Source organism: Bos indicus x Bos taurus, chromosome 23, assembly GCF_003369695.1.
Source record: "Bos indicus x Bos taurus breed Angus x Brahman F1 hybrid chromosome 23, Bos_hybrid_MaternalHap_v2.0, whole genome shotgun sequence".
Taxonomy (NCBI): Eukaryota; Metazoa; Chordata; class Mammalia; order Artiodactyla; family Bovidae; genus Bos; species Bos indicus x Bos taurus.
In genome coordinates, this window is record NC_040098.1 from 33,409,866 (window position 1) to 33,427,747 (window position 17,882).

General features: G+C 39.0%; 1 protein-coding gene across 7 annotated transcripts in view; it reads right to left on the reverse strand.

Moving 5' to 3' along the window:
• CARMIL1 (capping protein regulator and myosin 1 linker 1) overlaps positions 1-17,882 on the reverse strand; it is a 308,279-nt gene that overhangs the window by 104,036 nt on the left and 186,361 nt on the right. For all 7 annotated transcript variants that reach the window (XM_027524071.1, XM_027524067.1, XM_027524073.1 and 4 more), the window contains exons 12-15: positions 15,188-15,274; positions 5,281-5,384; positions 2,801-2,878; positions 2,587-2,663 (exon numbers count right to left, since the gene is read on the reverse strand). In XM_027524071.1, the coding sequence (XP_027379872.1) occupies positions 2,587-2,663; positions 2,801-2,878; positions 5,281-5,384; positions 15,188-15,274 (346 nt within the window). The remainder of the gene's footprint in view (positions 1-2,586; positions 2,664-2,800; positions 2,879-5,280; positions 5,385-15,187; positions 15,275-17,882) is intronic.

A 17,882-nucleotide genomic window follows, 5' to 3' on the forward strand; every position in this document is an offset into this window, starting at 1 on the left:
CTTCCCACTGGATGACATCAGATTGTTAAGGATCGCTACCTGTGTTTGGCGATATTTTCAGATGTAGAGGTCTCAGATGCGCCAAGATTGAGACTGGAGGTCAAGTCTGATTGGCAAGAAGCCTGCATGACGAATATCCTACTCGGCTCTTATAGCCATACCACAAATCTAATTATTTCAGGACAAATATTAGAAAAAAGACAAAACTGCAAAAGGAAAGGGTTATAACCTCCAAATATATCCCCTTGCTTGCTATTCCAGTGGGAAGTAGATCAAATCATACAACTCAACAAGAAGACAGAGTCAACACCACAATATGAGGGTTTAAGAAAAATGAAATCTCAGAGTCAAATTGGAATATCAATGCTTAGCTTATTTTGTTCCATCCAATAGAATTGTTGAAAGGATTCACTAAGTAAAGCACTTAGCCTGATGCCCTGTCAACACTCATTTAACGATAGCTATGCATATTCTGTGAGGGAATCATACTATCTCAGGGAGGAAGCCATCCTAGAAGTCCAGCTCAACCGTGTCTTATTCAACAACATTTTATGCAGAGGTCTAGGAAGCCTGTCAATATTTGAGAAAGGTTTTAAAACAGGACAATTTCGGGCTATTTGAGAAGAAAATAGCTATTTTTCTATTCTAAGCAGCAAGAATCTCTATTTGAGAGGATGAAAATAAATTCAAGAAGAAAGAGAATTCTGGTAGAATACATTCCAGATGTTTCAAACAACTCTGGTTTCAGATATCAGAAGGATATAAGCTTGAACACTCAGGTTCATTTTCTGATGAGCAAATGTTAATTTTTTATTTGAACATAGTTTTCTTTCTGTTACATCGTATTGGTGTCGATGTTCTAATGTTTCCAAATACTGCCCATTTCTGAAGGATGATGATCAGTCACCCCACAAATGGCAGGCTTAGCTACTCTGGTGAATGGGATGTGAGCAGAAGTGATGTGTGCAATTTCCAGAGAGTTGGTTTACCAGCCACTGTGTGTGTTACCATCCTTCTTTCTCCTCTGCTATGTGACTGTCAATGTTCTAGAAAGAGGCTGCTCTGCCTCCCAGCGTGAAGTTGATGTGGCCGGCCCATAACGGACATGTTGCAAGATCACGGTTGTGGAAAGCTATAGAAAGGGTGGTGGGTTGGGGGTAATCATTTGTTACTGGAACAACCTGACCTATCCTGACTGTTACACTTCTGAAATTATCCGTGAATCACAGTATGAACAGACTGGCTAACAATCTACAACTCAGTGCAAATGCAGCAATTTTGACATAATTTACTAGGGGCTTCCTATGATTACATCTAGGTAAGGGAGTGGGTATTAAACAGTGTAATCACATCCTCTCATTTGGAAGACAAGGCAATTTGTTAGCAGTTTCGCTCTACAAGCTTAATAGCTCTACTGACAACCAATCATCATAAAAGAGCTGATTAGATGAAGATCCTTATAGTACTATAATATCATTTCTAACCCAATTCCTCAGTCTATCATAGCTCCACTAAAGCATGGTTTCATGAGCTCTCTTCAAATTCATGGGTTGATGGGGCAGTCAACTTAATACCCTCTAAGGTCTTTGAAATACAGTACCTAAGAAAACTCCCAACTTCTCCCATTGTTTTATCTCCTACACTTTACACTTTCTGATCATATCTGGTTGAGGTATTTGTGGTATATTTTTGCTATCCTAAAGATTTACATCACTGTTAAAGTAAGGGACCAGGAGTACTTTAAAATGTAGAATAACTTATTTATGAGGCATAATTGTAGAAGAAAGCATGTTTAATTCTGATTTTTTCCAACAAAGTGACTATTATCCCTTGGAATATATAAAGCTTTAAAAAGGTGAGCCAATAAAAGAGGAGATAATATTAGGCAGTCTTCCATGCTATTAAAGAGCATATCATGACTTTGATATTGTTTATGACTTGTGGTAACAAATGCTGAGTGCTGAATTGTATTAATGCATTAAATGATAGTAGAATACCAAATCTAAAATAGCCCATGTACTTTTCATCATTCTTCTGCATTCTCCCATTCTAAGCTGCTGCTTCTGCTGTGTGTGAATATCTGTTACTTCTAATCTACTGCCTGGTTTTGCAAACAATTCTACATGAATTGTAGAATTCTACATGAAGGTAGAAGTGAGGCGCTGAGGCTGGCCGGCCACTTCCACAAATCAGAATACTAGAGCTCTAGGCTGACTATTGTCTTTGCCTCCCAGACACAGTTGAGACTTACTTCAAAGTGCATTATTGAGAAACACCTTCAGACGTTTCTAAAAGGATTTTTACCATATTTAGAGAGAATGCCTGTCCACATACGAGAAATGGCACCTTATTACAGAGTTCAGATAGGCAGGCTGGAGTTCTTGATAAGAACCTTGTCATGCAGGGAGAAAAGACATAACAAAAATTTGAGCTTGCAAGGTCTATTATTCATCAATAATGGTTTAGGACCATCTCCTCTTTCACATACAACATGCACCCTTTATTACTGTTTTCATCTTACTACAATGTTCTCTGAGAGAAAGACACTCCTAAAAGATGATGATAATAGCAGGAATGACTTCATACCGGTGAGAAAACACAGTTCTGGAGAGATTGAGCACAGCTAAATACTGAAGGCAGCCACGCAGAAGAGCTCCACAGACCTGGGAAAGAAACAATCACTCTTATTTTCAAATATTTCTAAGACTAAGAGAATATCTTATTAGGGAGAAAGCCCATTGTTTCCCATCTTATAAATAGCTGTTCTGAGACCCCTTGAGCAATATAAAAAAAATATTACCATGTCCAGGGAACATTCAGTATTGGATAAATCCAGATGAGCAATGGCATTTGGCTGGGCCAAAAAACTGTACATGGACTTGAAATAAAAAATAAAAACCAAATATATTAGGATCCAGAAAACACATGCCCACAGGCACATGCCCACACACAATGCAAGTTAATATTTTAAATAAAGTTGCCCCAAAACCACCCAGGATCATGCTTCACTCTTCCCAAGAGGATCAGCAGAATTTTTTGTCATTCTGTTACCTTCCCTGAGAGCAAAAATCCAAAGAATATTTTAAATTATACATGTTTTTTTAAAAAAGGCCAAATGGAATCTTGGCTACCAAACCCCCTTTTTGCTACATATGACTTAGTTTTTCTGATTAGCTCTATTTTTGTTATATTATTTTGGGACCGTGCTAATTGATTTTAACTGTTGAGAATGAAATACCACCTGAATTGCAGCCACCCTATCAAAATACTAACGACTTTTGAAAGCGTTCAAGGAACCACTACTTTGAATTTGAAACAAAGGCTGGTAGTTTCAGAATATATATTCTCTTTTTGGGTCAACAAAAAAATTTTTATATCCTTAGTTACCTCCAAAATCTAACAAGAAAGTGCCTGACAACACGATTAGTTGTTTTTTTTGGGGGGGGGAGGGGGGTTAAAATGTCATTTATAGCTAAGACACTTCAGTTTCTAGGGAGTCACAATGCATAAATGATCCCCTCATCCCTGTACAAGGCTATCAGAACAATAAAATTAATAACTCTGTTATTCTCTAATTGCCTATGTGAGTAGTAACTGCCAACAGCCACCAACAGCAAACCAAATCCAAGCTCCTGCCACCAGGCAAATAGCTAACCTCTGCTTCGCTTCAGTGGATGCCTTGAAAGACTTGAAAAAACAAACAAGCTTACACTGAGACGTCCTAGTCCTTGGCAAAGATTCCTGAGTGTAGCAACATAGCTGTAGATGGTTGAGAAAATTCCTCTCTACTAAGGAATTCAGAAGAGCAACAGGCTGGACTAAAAGTATTTTAGAATACTCAGACACAGAGAATGTACTGTATTATGAAAATTCTGATTCAGAAAAATCTTTTTTTTTTTTTTTTCTCACTTAACGAAGATCTGATTCTCTTTGCCTGGCACTGCGATTTTACTCCTGGTCACCAGCTGGGGGAGCTCTAATCACCCTCAAGTGGTGACAAGACCCTACTTGGCCAACACCTCCAGTAGGCCCTGCTAGGCTGGGTTATCCCTTGAAGCACCAGCTGAATGGCTCTCAGAACTTCAGCACGTAGGGGCTAGAAGCCCACTGCCACTCAGGCCTTATCATTCCACTTGCCCTTCCCCAGAAGCCCCGCTGTGACAGGACTCCCGGCCAGCTCCTTGGCTGTCTTAGGTGTCTATGGATGTCCCTTCTTGTTTCATCTTCAGGCTCCACTTTTTCTCGCGATTCTGTTAGTGTGCCACTGTAACGTTTTGGCGGTTTCCCAGCAGACCCCTGGTTTCATGTTTGGAGGGAGCAGATTTATGAATCGCCAGGGAAAGGCACAACTCAGGTTGGACAACACACTGAAAAAGTCATGGCACACCAGGAAGCAAGGACTATGTAAATGAGTTCAAGTGTAAGGGAGAGCAAATAACTACAAAAAGGACTGTGGCAACATTCCCTGTCTTACAAGGAAAGTAAAACAGAAGAGAAATGGGAATACAGGTCACAGCATTTTTCACTCCCATAAAGCAATGAGATGCAAATGAAGGTCCTTTGAAGAGGTCCAGGTACTATAGGCCCCCTTGATAAAGGAGCATTTATTCTAAATTCTATCCTGGTGACCAAAGGGAAGGGGACCATTCACCCCATCTGACAATGAGATGATTCCCAATTCACTCTATCAACAAGATCTGCCAAACGCTGATATTACTGAGTCAGAGGCATGAAAAACCTTGTTACCACTGAAGGGAAACTTTTCCCTTCACACTCAAACTTTCAAAAGTAGCCCCAGTTTGACCCCTAACCCTCCCCTTCTTTACTGTATTCATGGAACATTGGACTGAAGTTCATCCCAACATCCTTTTCCTTCACAAACTATGTTTTTAAAAGCCACTGGTCTTCCTAATAATATTATTCAATGATAAGTTAATTCACTTTTCACCTCTAATCTTTCTTATCAGACAATTTTAACAGGTGCAACAATGCTTTGAAATGTAGAAAAAATTTCTTCAGACTAAGTATTTGCAGAAAGAATTTAAACTTCAACAACCTTAAGTGAGAGAAGGAAAAAAAATGTACGAGATAGATTACATTTAATGAAGGCAAGCTCTGAATATTTCTCTAAAACACTTATAAGCTCATAACTAAATGATTTTAAGATGTCATGATAAAAGGAGATGTGGGAAAATACATTACAAAGCCCTGTTGAGAAATTATTCCAGGCTTATTAAGTACAGTTTCATGGAAGATGGCAGGAAGGGAAAGAAAACCCACCGAGAGGTCATCTCCGCGAAGGATGTTCCCTGAGAGGTCCAGATGGACGAGGGTGGTGGCGGTCAAAGGGTTGGCACTCAGTGACTGAGAAAGGCTATTCACCCCTGCAACAATAACAAGATGAAGCTTAGTTTCCATTCCAGGAACAAAAATGAGTTCTGTGATTTTCTTTAAAGGGTCCAACAGCCCCATCAACAGGCAGGACTGAGATTAACCAGAAGCACCATTCCCAAAAGGCAGCTTGAGGATGGTCTTCTGACATCTTCTCAAGAAGAACAGGTTAGTCAGTCACAGACAACCAACTCACTGATGAGGAGGAGAATGAAATGGAATCAGCTTCATCCTGTTCCACTTCTAATGGTGTGGAGGGAGAAGATTTTACTTTGAAGTCTTAGAATGATGCAAACAATCTAACTGATCATTTTTATCCCTTTCTCAATCCTGCCAGGTGATTCTTGCCTTAATGTACAGTATTAAAAGGATGCAGATTCAGAGTCAGATACTTTAGACTACTGAAAGTATGTGGAAGTTAATCTAGGAATGTACTGCTCTGCCTAATGCATTATATTCAAGGCAAAATTTAGATTGAAACAGACTTTACAAAGAGAAAATGCTCTGTACACAATGGAACAAGCAATCAAAAGGAAAAACTGATAATTATCACTCTACACACTATTTATATAAAATAACATAAATGATTCAAGTCAACTCTAACATAAATGGATGAATATATGAGGAGGCAAGATTGCTCTGCAAAGAGAGAGGTATGGTCTACTATCTCTGGGTAATAGGAACTGAAATAGGCCTTTTAGCACCTTGTGGTAGGTAGATTTTCATCAGGACACTTTAAAATGTGAGCCCAGAAAGGACTGTTCCCTCCCTGAGATTTAAAGAGGTCAAGACACACAATTATCACTGATGATTATTCTTTAGATAACAGGCATGTGGGATACTGCAATGCTTTTTCTGTTTCTACTCAAAGTCCATTGTTCCAAATCGTGCATTTTGGAAATAAAACTATTTCTAAATTGGGTATACTATTATAAATCATTTTGTTTTTCTTTTTCATTAAAATTCTTCTTGAAAATCCCAGGCTGTCTTAGCCACCTAAAATAGGGGATGGGGTTTTTGTCCAGACATGGATAATTTCTTCATCAGATAAGGGGCAAGGGTCAGGCCAAAATTGCTCATGAGTGCAGAACCCCAAGAGGCACTTCAAGAAAAAAAAAGAAAAAAGCTGAGCATTACAAGTACAGCCCCACGTGAGAGCAGTTCTCTGCTCCAAGTTTAGAATGTGTGGCACTGATGAAGAGGTTATTATCTTATCCTTCAGCTTTGGAGAGGTACAAAGAACCAACTCCAGTGTGCATCTGATAAAGGCTACTGAGCCATTTCTTGATGGTAAGTGTGCATCTGGGTTTGTATAGAGAAGACTTCAAAACACAGAGGGGAAAATAGTTTACTTAAATACATGCAAGAATTTCTTGGGCCATCAACTCAGCATTTATTAAGTGCTCATAACATGTTTATAAAATGCTGGAGATTGGGAGGTATGTGTAAATAAGACTCATTCTTTGCCCTCAGAAAATTCAAAGACCATCAGGAAAGAAGCTAAATAAATTCCATGATGAAAAGCCAGAGCTATGCAAGGATTTATTCAATGCAACAAATCTTTATTTAAAGGCTACTGTATAGCAGGCATAGGCTTTTGAGACTCAGAGAATAATTCACCCTCTCAAAGGCCATACAGTAGGAAACAGAGACAGTTGAATAATCACAATTTAGTGAGGTCAGTATTATCAAAGCTGCGTATTGTCACCCTGCTTATTTAACTTATATGCAGAGTACATCATGTGAAATGTCAGGCTGGATGAAGCACAAGCTGGAATCAAGACTGCTGGGAGAAACAGCAATAACCTCAGATATGCAGATGACACCACCCTTACGGCCCTTACAGCAGGAAGCAAAGAGGAACCAAAGAGCCTCTTGATGAAAGTGAAAGAGGAGACTGAAACAGCTGGCTTAAAACTCAACATTCAAAAAACAATTATCATGGCATCTGGTCCCATGACTTCATGGCAAATAGATGGGGAAACAGTGACAGACTTTATTTTCTTGGGCTCCAAAATCACTGCAGATGGTGACTGCAGCCATGAAATTAAAAGATGCTTGTTCCTTGGGAAAAAAACTATGACCAATCTAGAGAACATATTAAAAAGCAGAGATTACTTTGCCAAAAAAGGTCTGTCTAGTCAAAGCTATGTTTTTTCTGGTATGGATGTGAGAGTTGGACCCTAAAAAAGTTGAGTACTGAAGAATTGATGCTTTTGAACTATGGTGTTGGAGAAGACTTTTGAGAGTCCCTGGGACTGCAAGGAGATCAAACTAGTCCATCCTAAAGGAAATCAGTCCTGAATATTAATTGGAAGGACTGATGCTGAAGCTGAAGCTCCAATACTTTGGCCACCTGATGCGAAGAACTGACTCATTGGAAAAGACCCTGATGCTGGGAAAGACTGAAGGCAGGAGGAGAAGGGGATGACAGAGGATGAGATGGTTGGATGGCATCACCAACTCGATGGACATGAGTTTGAGCAAGCTCTGGGAGTTGGTAATGGATAGGGAGGCCTGGTGTGCTGCAGTCCACGTGGTTGCAGAGAGTCAGACATGACTGAGTGACTGAAGTGAACTGAATACTATCAAAGAAGTAAGAGCCAAGGGCTTGGCAGTGAAGGTGGTGCAGATTTGATACTGTTAAACAAAAGGAACTTGCGATAGCCTCTAGAAAAGGTTGATTTCTGGAGGTAACTTTATGATTGTTCAAATGACCAACTTCCTTAAATTTGTCTGCTACTGGTAGTACCAATGTATTTTGTAATGGCATAATTGAGTCCAAAACATTTGGAAAACATCAGACTTTCATCAAGAAAATAATTTTTAAAATTATGACCTTAGTGAGGTATAAAAAAACTCAATAAATAAATTCTGAAATTAGAAGGTGAAATTAGTCTTGACAGCAAAACACTCCTTGACAAATATGGGTGCTTGGCAGTTGGCCAATGTCTGATTAGAATTGGGAGAGAATTGTGTTATCAGCTCAGCTTCAAGCTACTGAGACAGAATGAAGGCTTTCCTCCCCTACCTCTTGAGCCCATTCCACGTGAGGCCTGGGATAATAAGCACAGTAATGGCAGGGAATTACAAAAATATAGGATGGAAAGAATCAGGGCTCTTCCAACCCAAACTACACACAAATTTTCATGCTATTCTCAATTCTGGCTATCTAGTGATTTTGACCATTCTTCATATTTATTATTGGAGTGTTTACAGCTGGAAAAAGGTGGTACCAGATGGCCCTGCACTGACATAATCTGGCAACCAGCAGGACATTTACTAGAAATCCAGAAAACTATCACTTAGCTCACATCTGAGGAAGAGAAAGGATATTTGGACACAGTGTGGATGTCATGGGGAGATTTAAAAAAAAAAATCTGCCTTGAATTATGGAGTCATGAATATAAATGTTTTCACAGAAATAAAATATGTTAGTCAAATTCAGCAAAAGTTTAAAAGTGCAATTTAATCTGAGTTATTTTAAATCCACAGACCTTTCAGATCCTTTGTGACAGTCTGCAAGAATACTGAAAACCTTTAAGAAATCAATTTTTTAAAAGGCAGCATTTCAAGATATACATCCTAGGAAGGATGACTTAAAATTCTTTGGGTCACATGTTATAAAACAATATTAATTCTCAAACATATTTTATTGCAGAAAAGAGATAAAGGTGTGGATCTTCATTTGTAAAGGGTGGAGGGCATGTGGGGCTGTCTTGATTCAGGGGAAGCTGAAGAACCTGCCCACTCCCATCACTGGGAGGGAGAGGGCATCTCTCAGGTACCTCAGGACCCAAGCTTGCCTTCAGAAGGATCAAAGATTGTTACGTCCCTCTATCTGTCTTCTATTAATAATAATGAACAAATATATTAAATATCAAGTTTAAAAAAAAAAACCTCTACCTTAAGAAAGAGTTAGACTTATGAAGCACGTGATACATGATTTTACAAGAAAAAAATTTACCCTTTAAATAGAAGAGTAACAAAGGAGGGGACCTAGCAACTTCCTCCAAAAGAAATATAAGTGACTAAGGAACAAGGGGGAAAAGCCAACTAAGCAATAACTGAAGAAACTAAAATTAAAATATCAGAACATGTGTGTTCATATGCTTGATAAACAATAAAAAAGAAAGAATAATATCCACTGATGGTGAGAGTATAAAGAGGATTGTACAAAATATTTGGAGGACAAACTTGACAATACATGTCAGAAACAGCTTTTTAAAAATTATACAAACTCTGACCTCACAATTCTACTTACAAGAATTTTATCCTAAAGAAGAAATTAACTCATGACTGGTGATTAGATATAGATGTCATATTAGGGTGTTTTGCACTATTGAATTTAAAACGGTCTACATGTACAATATTAGATTATGTGCATAAGTGAGGGGACATTTTGCATACACTGGGCTATCACATAGCATTGAAAGTGACCAAGTGTTTACTGACACAAAAGATCACAATTTACTATGGGGGATAGGGGAAGAAGTTTACGAAACAGTAATCACATATCATAAAATAGTATAATCACATATATACATGTGTGTGTTTTTGTAGATATTTATATTTAAAAAAAACTACTTACCGACACAAAACAGTGCAGAAGAACAAGTACCAAAGTGTCAACAGTGACAATCTTGTATTGACTTGGTACTCGTATTGCAAGTAGTTTTTGCTTTCTTAGTCATACTTTTCAGAATCTTCGAAGTCTGTACCATAATATGTAATGCACTGATAATCATCAGGAAAAGGGTTTTTATAAAATTGATTTGCTGATGTAGAACACTGATAACAGAAAGGGACTACATCTTAGCTTTCAGATCTATAGATGGCTTTAGGCATCAGGACAGAAAACACTGGCTCCTGGTGAATTGTTTCCCTTCGGAAAGTTACTTTTGTCCCTTCATCTTAAACATGTGGACACAATCATGGCATGAATGGAACGAACCCAAATTTCAACTCACTCACCATGACTGCACGGTTGGAATAAAGTAGGAACGGATGGATAGTAAACCATTCCCGGACCACTTTGCTTTACCCACTCACCCATGACACAGCAGTGAGAACATGCAGTGCCAGGTGCCAGGGACACAGCAATGAAGGACACAAGACCCTTGCCAGCTAGAACCTTGCAGGCTAGGACACAACCAAAATACAGTGAAACATGCACTGAAGTTGAGGGATTTACAAAGTGCTATGGAATGCAGAGAAAGGGGCATCCAGTTCTGCAGGGGGTGGTGAGAGGAGGTTGTCTGAGAAGGACTTCAAAGAGAAAAGGAGACAGAAGCTGAGTCTTCCAGGAGGAGCACTAATTCACCAGATTTGTGGGTGGGGACACTGAGGTTGTCCTGGGCAAAATAGGAACATATAAAAATACATGATGGAAAAACACTATATGATGGAAGGGAGGAAGGAAAGAGAAGGGAGGGAAGGAGGAAGATGATGGTGGCAGGGACAACATGGCACTCTGTGCCAAAAATGACACTATACATTTTAACCCATTTAATCCCACCACCTCTGACAAAGTAGAGACTCAAATTTCCATATTATAAATGAGGTTGCTAAGGAATCAAGGGACTGAGATGTATTAATGTATTTGTAGTTAAGTAAAAATGTTAGGACTCAAGCCTAGACAATCTGCTGGAGAACTGGCAATCACTACACATATTGTCCTCAAAAGACAGCCATATGTTAAGGAGTGGCAAATTACTCAAGAAAGTTTCATTTTACACCCACACTGGGTAGCACCACTATATCAGGTGTTGGAGAGATGGAGACAAGAAACACACACGTGTGGCAAAGACAGCCCCCTTCTCATAGGGAAAACACAAAATTCATACAATGATGTTAGATATGACCTAGAAGTGACACAAAGGAAAAAGTAAGTGATTCTGTTGAAGCCTCAGGAATAGGGAAGACATGTCAGAAGAGATGATCATAGATGAGGGTTTTGTAAAATATACTGAAGCTCTCTAAAAATATTTGGAGATGTGTGACATAAGAGAAAATATGTATTGGTCTCTGCCCCCCTTGCTGGTTCCTGGCACAGAGCTCCTCAAACCCCTGTAATTTCCTGGGCGATAAAAACACTAGAAACATCCCTTGTTCTGATATTTGTCTTTGACCCTGACTCAGGGTTCCCAAAACTCCTATAAATTCGTAAGTGATAAGAGCAGTAGGAGCATCTTTTGTTCTAATGCAGCAACTCTGGGTGGGCTCCTGGATGGGGACTGGTCATCAGAATGACCAAGCCACAATGAGCAGCTTGGAATTCCATCCCCACTCCCACCCACCAACACTTCTGCACAAAGGGGAGAGGGCCTGGAAATGCAGTTAATAATTGATCATGCCTATGTGATAAGGCCTCCATGAACATACCATGGGTTCTGGAGAGCTTCTGAGAGCTTCCAGGTTGATGAACACATCGGCACATGGAGGGTGACACGCCCCAAATCTCCAGGAACAGAAGCTCCTGTGCTTGGCACCCTCCCAGTCCTCACCCTGTGGATCTCTTCTTCTGGCTGTTCATCATCTGGATCCTTTACCCTTAATAAACTAGTAAATGCGGGGAGAGAGGAGGGAGGGGGGTTCAGGATGGGGAACACATGTACAGCTGTGGCGGATTCATGTTGATGTATGGCAAAACCAATACAATATTGTAAAGTAATTAACCTCCAATTAAAATAAATAAATTTATATTTTAAAAAAATAATTAAAAAAAATAAACTAGTAAGTGTAATAAGCACTTCCCTGAGTTCTGTGAACCACTCTAGCAAATTAGAGAGACTTCAGAACCTCTGATAACCTGGGCTTGTCAATAGGCATGTAAAGGGCATGGAGGGAGAGGAGGGTGTTGGGGGCATAACAGTCTTGTGGGACAGAGCCCTTAACTTGTGGGATTTGACGTCATCTCCAGGTAGATACTGAGCTGAATTATAGGATACCCAGCTGGTGTTGCAGAGAACTGCCTGGTGTGGGGGGGAAACGTCCACATATCTGGTGACCAGAAATATCAGAAGTGACATGTTTTGTGTGAGTAGTAAAGGAGACATACAGAGAAACACAGAAGGAAGAATGGAGATTTTTCCAATACAAGATGAAAGAAAAACTTTTCAAGTACAAAGGCATGATGTATGCAGGAAGATTTCAATTATTAGTAGTAGTGTTATAAAGGGGACAATATAGCAAAATAAGAACAGAACAGAAGAAAATGGGAAGATGGTGAGTGGAGTCAGGAAAGAACCTGGGGAAAGAAAGGCAACTTCCAAGACAGGAAATAGAGCGGGTACAGCAAGAGTGATGAATGTAACTGCAGTTAGGCCCAACCATTTTCTGTACACCAGACAGTCCATCTGACAGGATTATGTGTATGTGGGGGCAGGGGGAGTGTGATAGCAAAGAAGTCTTTCCAAGGATGAACCAAAAAAACACAAACAGTAGTAATCCTTTGGTAAGATACAGAATCAATGCAAAGAAATAGAGGAAAACAATAGGAGGGGAAAGACTAGAGATCTCTTCAAGAAAAACTAGAGATACCAAGGGAACATTTCATGCAAAGATGGGCTCAATAAAGGACAGAAACAGTATAGACCTAACAGAAGCAGAGGATGTTAAGAAGAGGTGGCAAGAACACACAGAAGAACTATACAAAAAAGATCTTCGTGACCCAGATAATAACGATGGTGTGACCACTCACCCAGAGCCAGATATCCTGGAAAGCAAAATTAAGTGGGCCTTAGGAAGCATCACTATGAACAAAGCTAGTGGAGGTGATGGAATTCCAGTTGAGCTATTTCAAATCCTAAAAGATGATGCTATGAAAGTGCTGCACTCAGTATGCCAGCAAATTTGGAAAACTCAGCAATGGCCACAGGACTGGAAAAGGTCAGTTTTCATTCCAATCCCAAAGAAACGCAGTGCCAAAGAATGCTCAAACTACCACACAATTGTACTCATCTCACACGCTAGTAAAGTAATGCTCAAAATTCTCCAAGCCAGGCTTCAACAGAACATGAACCATGTGCTTCCAGATATTCAAGGTGGATTTAGCAAAGGCAGAGGAACCAGAGATCAAATTGCCAACATTCGCTGGATCATAGAAAAAGCAAGAGAATTCCAGAAAAACTTCTGCTTTATTGATTACGCCAAAGCCTTTGACTGTGTAGATCACAACCAACTGTGGAAAATTCTTCAAGAGATGGGAACACCAGACCACCTTAGGTGCCTCCTGAGAAATCTGTATGCAGGTCAAGAAGCAACAGTTAGAACCAGACATGGAACAACAGACTGGTTCCAAATCGAGAAAGGAGTATATCAAGGCTGTATATTCTCACCCTGCTTATTTAACTTATATGCAGAGTACATCATGTGAAAGGCCAGGCTGGATGAAGCATAAGCTGGAATCAAGATTGCTGGCAGAAATATTAATAACCTCAGATACGCAGATGACACCACCCTTATGGCAGAAAGCAAAAAGGAACTAAAAAACCTCTTGATTAAAGTGAAAGAAGAGAGTGAAAAAGTTGGCTTAAAACTCAACATTCAAAAAACGATTATCATGGCATCCAGTCCCATCACTTCATGGCAAATAGATGGGGAAACAATGGAAACAGTGACAAAATTTATTTTCTTGGGCTCCAAAATCACTGCAGATGGTGACTGCAGCCACTGAAATTAAAAAACGCTTGCTCCTTGGAAGAAAAGCTATGACCAATGTAGACAGCATATTAAAAAACAGAGACATTACTTTGCCAACAAAGGTCCATCTAGTCAAAGCTATGGTTTTTCCAATAGTCATTAGCATCGAAGAATTGATGCTTTTGAACCGTGGGGTTGGAGAAGACTCTTGAGAGTCCCTGGGACTTCAAGGAGATCAAACCAGTCCATCCTAAAGGAAATCAGTCCTGAATATTCACTGGAAGGACTGATGCTGAAGCTCCAATACTTTGGCCACCTGATGCAAAGAACTGCCTCACTAAAAAAGACCCTGATGCTGGGAAAGATGGAAGGAGGAGGAGAAGGGGATGACAGAGGATGAGATAGTTGGAAGGTATCACAGACTCAATGGACATGAGTTTGAGCAAGCTCTGGAAGCTGGTGATGGACAGGGAAGCCTGGTGTGCTGAAGTCCATGGGGTTGCAAAAAGTTGGACACAACTGAGCAACTGAACTGAACTGAATATACAGAAATATCAAACCACTATCTTATGCTCTTGGAACTAACAGAGTGTTGTAAGTCAACTATATTTTATTAAAAAAAAAAATTGCTAAATCAAAAACAAAACAACAACAACACAACACAAACAGCTGCCTTTAGGAACAGGAGGCAGGACCGCAACTCAAAGCTGAAAAAGTTGAAGACTGCATGTGGACATTCAGATTATTCTCCAGTATGAAAGCATTTCACTTTAGAACACCAGAATTTCAATCAGATAACTTCTTTACTTTAAAACTGCCAGAGCATTACAATACACATACAGTTGACCCCTGAACAACACGAGGATTAAACTGCGCATAACTAATTGCCAGCTGTCTGTCTCCACAGTTCCTCCACTTCTGCAGATTGAACTAACTGTGGATCATGCAGTACTGTAGCATTTACTATTGAAAAATAACCACATGTAAGTGGACCCGGCAGTTCAAACCCATTGTTCAAGGATCAACTACATTACTAAAGGCAGATACATAACTGAGTAATAATTCTAACCATGTATAAGGAAGCATGGGGCAGTAAATACATTATCGATACAAAGTTAAGTAAATAAAGTTAAATAAGTAAGATATACTGTACCTTTAGGTGACAATGAGGTTTTAGACAAATTTAAATGCTTTAATCCCTTTGGGAGTTTGGCAAATTGAATGCTTAAAGAAGACACACCTGTGAAAGGAAGGAAAGAAAGGGATCATTAGAATTTTTAAGTTGTCAGGATTGCATTTGTTTTACAATGCCTGAAAATTAAGTTTGACTCCAATTTAAGTGCCTGTTTTTCCTAACGTTAGTTGTTTTCTAGTCATCTACTATCATGCCTCCTTTACTTTCTCTCCTAGCTAGGGTAAGAGAAAGGCATAATAATTATCAAAACTTTACCAGTAGAGATGCTTTTCTTTGGACTAAGTGTTATCCTCTCTTCAGAGTGCTATTTCAAATGCAAATAGTCTTGGAAAGAGTGATGTCATTTCCCCTCCTTTTCTTTTTAGCCTCTGTCTTAATGAGTTGATCACTCTTCTGGGTGGGCGGATGTGTACTATTTAATTATTGTCAAGAAAAACAATGTGGCATTATTCAGATAACAGCTTTACTTTAAGCAGGTGAATTCCAGTATTGAATTTGCTTACAGCTAACAACCTTAGACAAAGCATCAGAGCATGTTTTAACCTACCTTCTTGAAGGTAGGTTTGGAAACATAAAATAACTCCCAAGGAATTTACAGTATTAAAAATCAAGTGGTTTCTAAATTTAATGATCAGGGTGTGAGATTGTGAAAACTCCCTCACTCACCTAAGGATTACAATGAGTGTAGACTCTCTTCTGGGAGGAAGTAAGTAACAGATAAACAATCAATGTATGTCCTACAGGGCCTTCAACCAACCCCCTGCTTCACCTGAGTTATGACCTCCCCAGGGGCATGTTTTGAGAAACATCCTAAAACAGTATTAACTGTAAGGTCCCATAGACTGGTTCTCAGACCCCAGTTCTCTCCTTACCCACAGTAAGGAACTACCGTGCTAGCTGCTGCCTATCACATAACCCCAAATTAAATATAAATTTTATCAAGTAATAAGTACTACTCTAGAAATAAACTAAACATCATTCAGCTTGATTAAGCCTTTAGATGGGTGTTTCCCCAAGGATGGCAGGTACTGGGAGACCCTGCCTGTCTCCCACAGCATTTCCCAAACAAGTCTGACAATCACTGGATTAAGTACTGTTAAAAAGGTTTTTTAATTAAAAGTATGTCTAGAGATTTAAATATTCTAAACCATAGTGTTAACTACAAAGAGGGGAGAGGTCTGATATTTAGTCAATACATTCTTGTAAAATGAATTGATTTAAATATTTTAAATTAAGACATCAAAAATTGGGTATACGATTCAATAACTGGAGCCTATTATACAGAGTGAAGTAAGCCAGAAAGAAAAACACCAATACAGTATACTAACGCATATATATGGAATTTAGAAAGAGGGTAACAATAACCCTGTATACGAGACAGCAAAAGAGACACTGATGTATAGAACAGTCTTTTGGACTCTGTGGGAGAGGAAGAGGGTGGGATGATTTGGGAGAATGGCATTGAAATTTGTATAATATCATATACGAAACGAGTCGCCAGTCCAGGTTCGATTCACGATACTGGATGCTTGGGGCTGGTGCATTGGGACGACCTAGAGGGATGGTATGAGGAGGGAGGAGGGTTCAGGATGGGGAACACATGTATACCTGTGGCAGATTCATTTTTATATATGGCAAAACCAATACAATATTGTAAAGTTAAGTAAAATAAAATTTAAAAAAAATTGGGGTATACAATTCAAGCCATGCTTAGAGTGAAGTCTATAGTTCTAAATACACAAGTGAATAAAGAAGAGCTGTAAACTAATAATTTAAGTATCCACCTCACAATGTCTAAAAAGCAACAATAAATTAATCCCCATTTCATCTCCATAAACAGAAGGAAAGAAATAACAAAGGGAAGACCTCAATTGAATACAAAGCAGTCATAAAATAAATTTAACAAAGTATGTTCTTAAAAAATAAAATTAATAGATCCCAGCAAGACTTTAAGAGAGAGAGAAAGAGAAGGATCAAAGTATTAAAATCAGAAATGAAAACAGAACACCAGAAGAGATCCTACAAACACTACAAATGGAACAGAAGGGTGTAAGAGAAAAAAAAACTACAGATCAAAAAATGTATCACTGCAGAAGAAATCCTTCTGAAAAATACAACTTAGCAAAACTTACTTAAGAAATAACATCCCCTATCTAAGAAAATAATAAATCTACTATTAAAAACCTCTCCACAACCAAAAGCAAAAGAAGCCAAATATAAGAGTATGCATTGTATAATTCTATAGTGGTGAGGTTCCAGAATAAATAAAGCTAATCTATCGTAACAGAAGGCAGAATACACAGACAAGTCCGTGCATTTTCATAACGTCCTACTTCTTGACCTTCATGGTGGCTGCGTGACAGCATTCCCTTCGGAAAAATTCACTAAGACCTAAACTTGGAATTTACAGACCTTTATGAATATACATTATACTTCACTGAATACAAGTTACTTCAGAAAACTTAGGTACAGAAGATAACAGAGGAGGAAATCTAAATGACTGGGTGGCAATGACTTGTTAGATACTACACTAAAGACACAGTCCGTGAAAGGTATCATCGATTAGTTGGACTTCATTAAAATTTAAAATTTCTGTATATTTAGCAAGGGGGAAGGGGAAGATAAATTGAGAGATTGGGATTGACACATACCC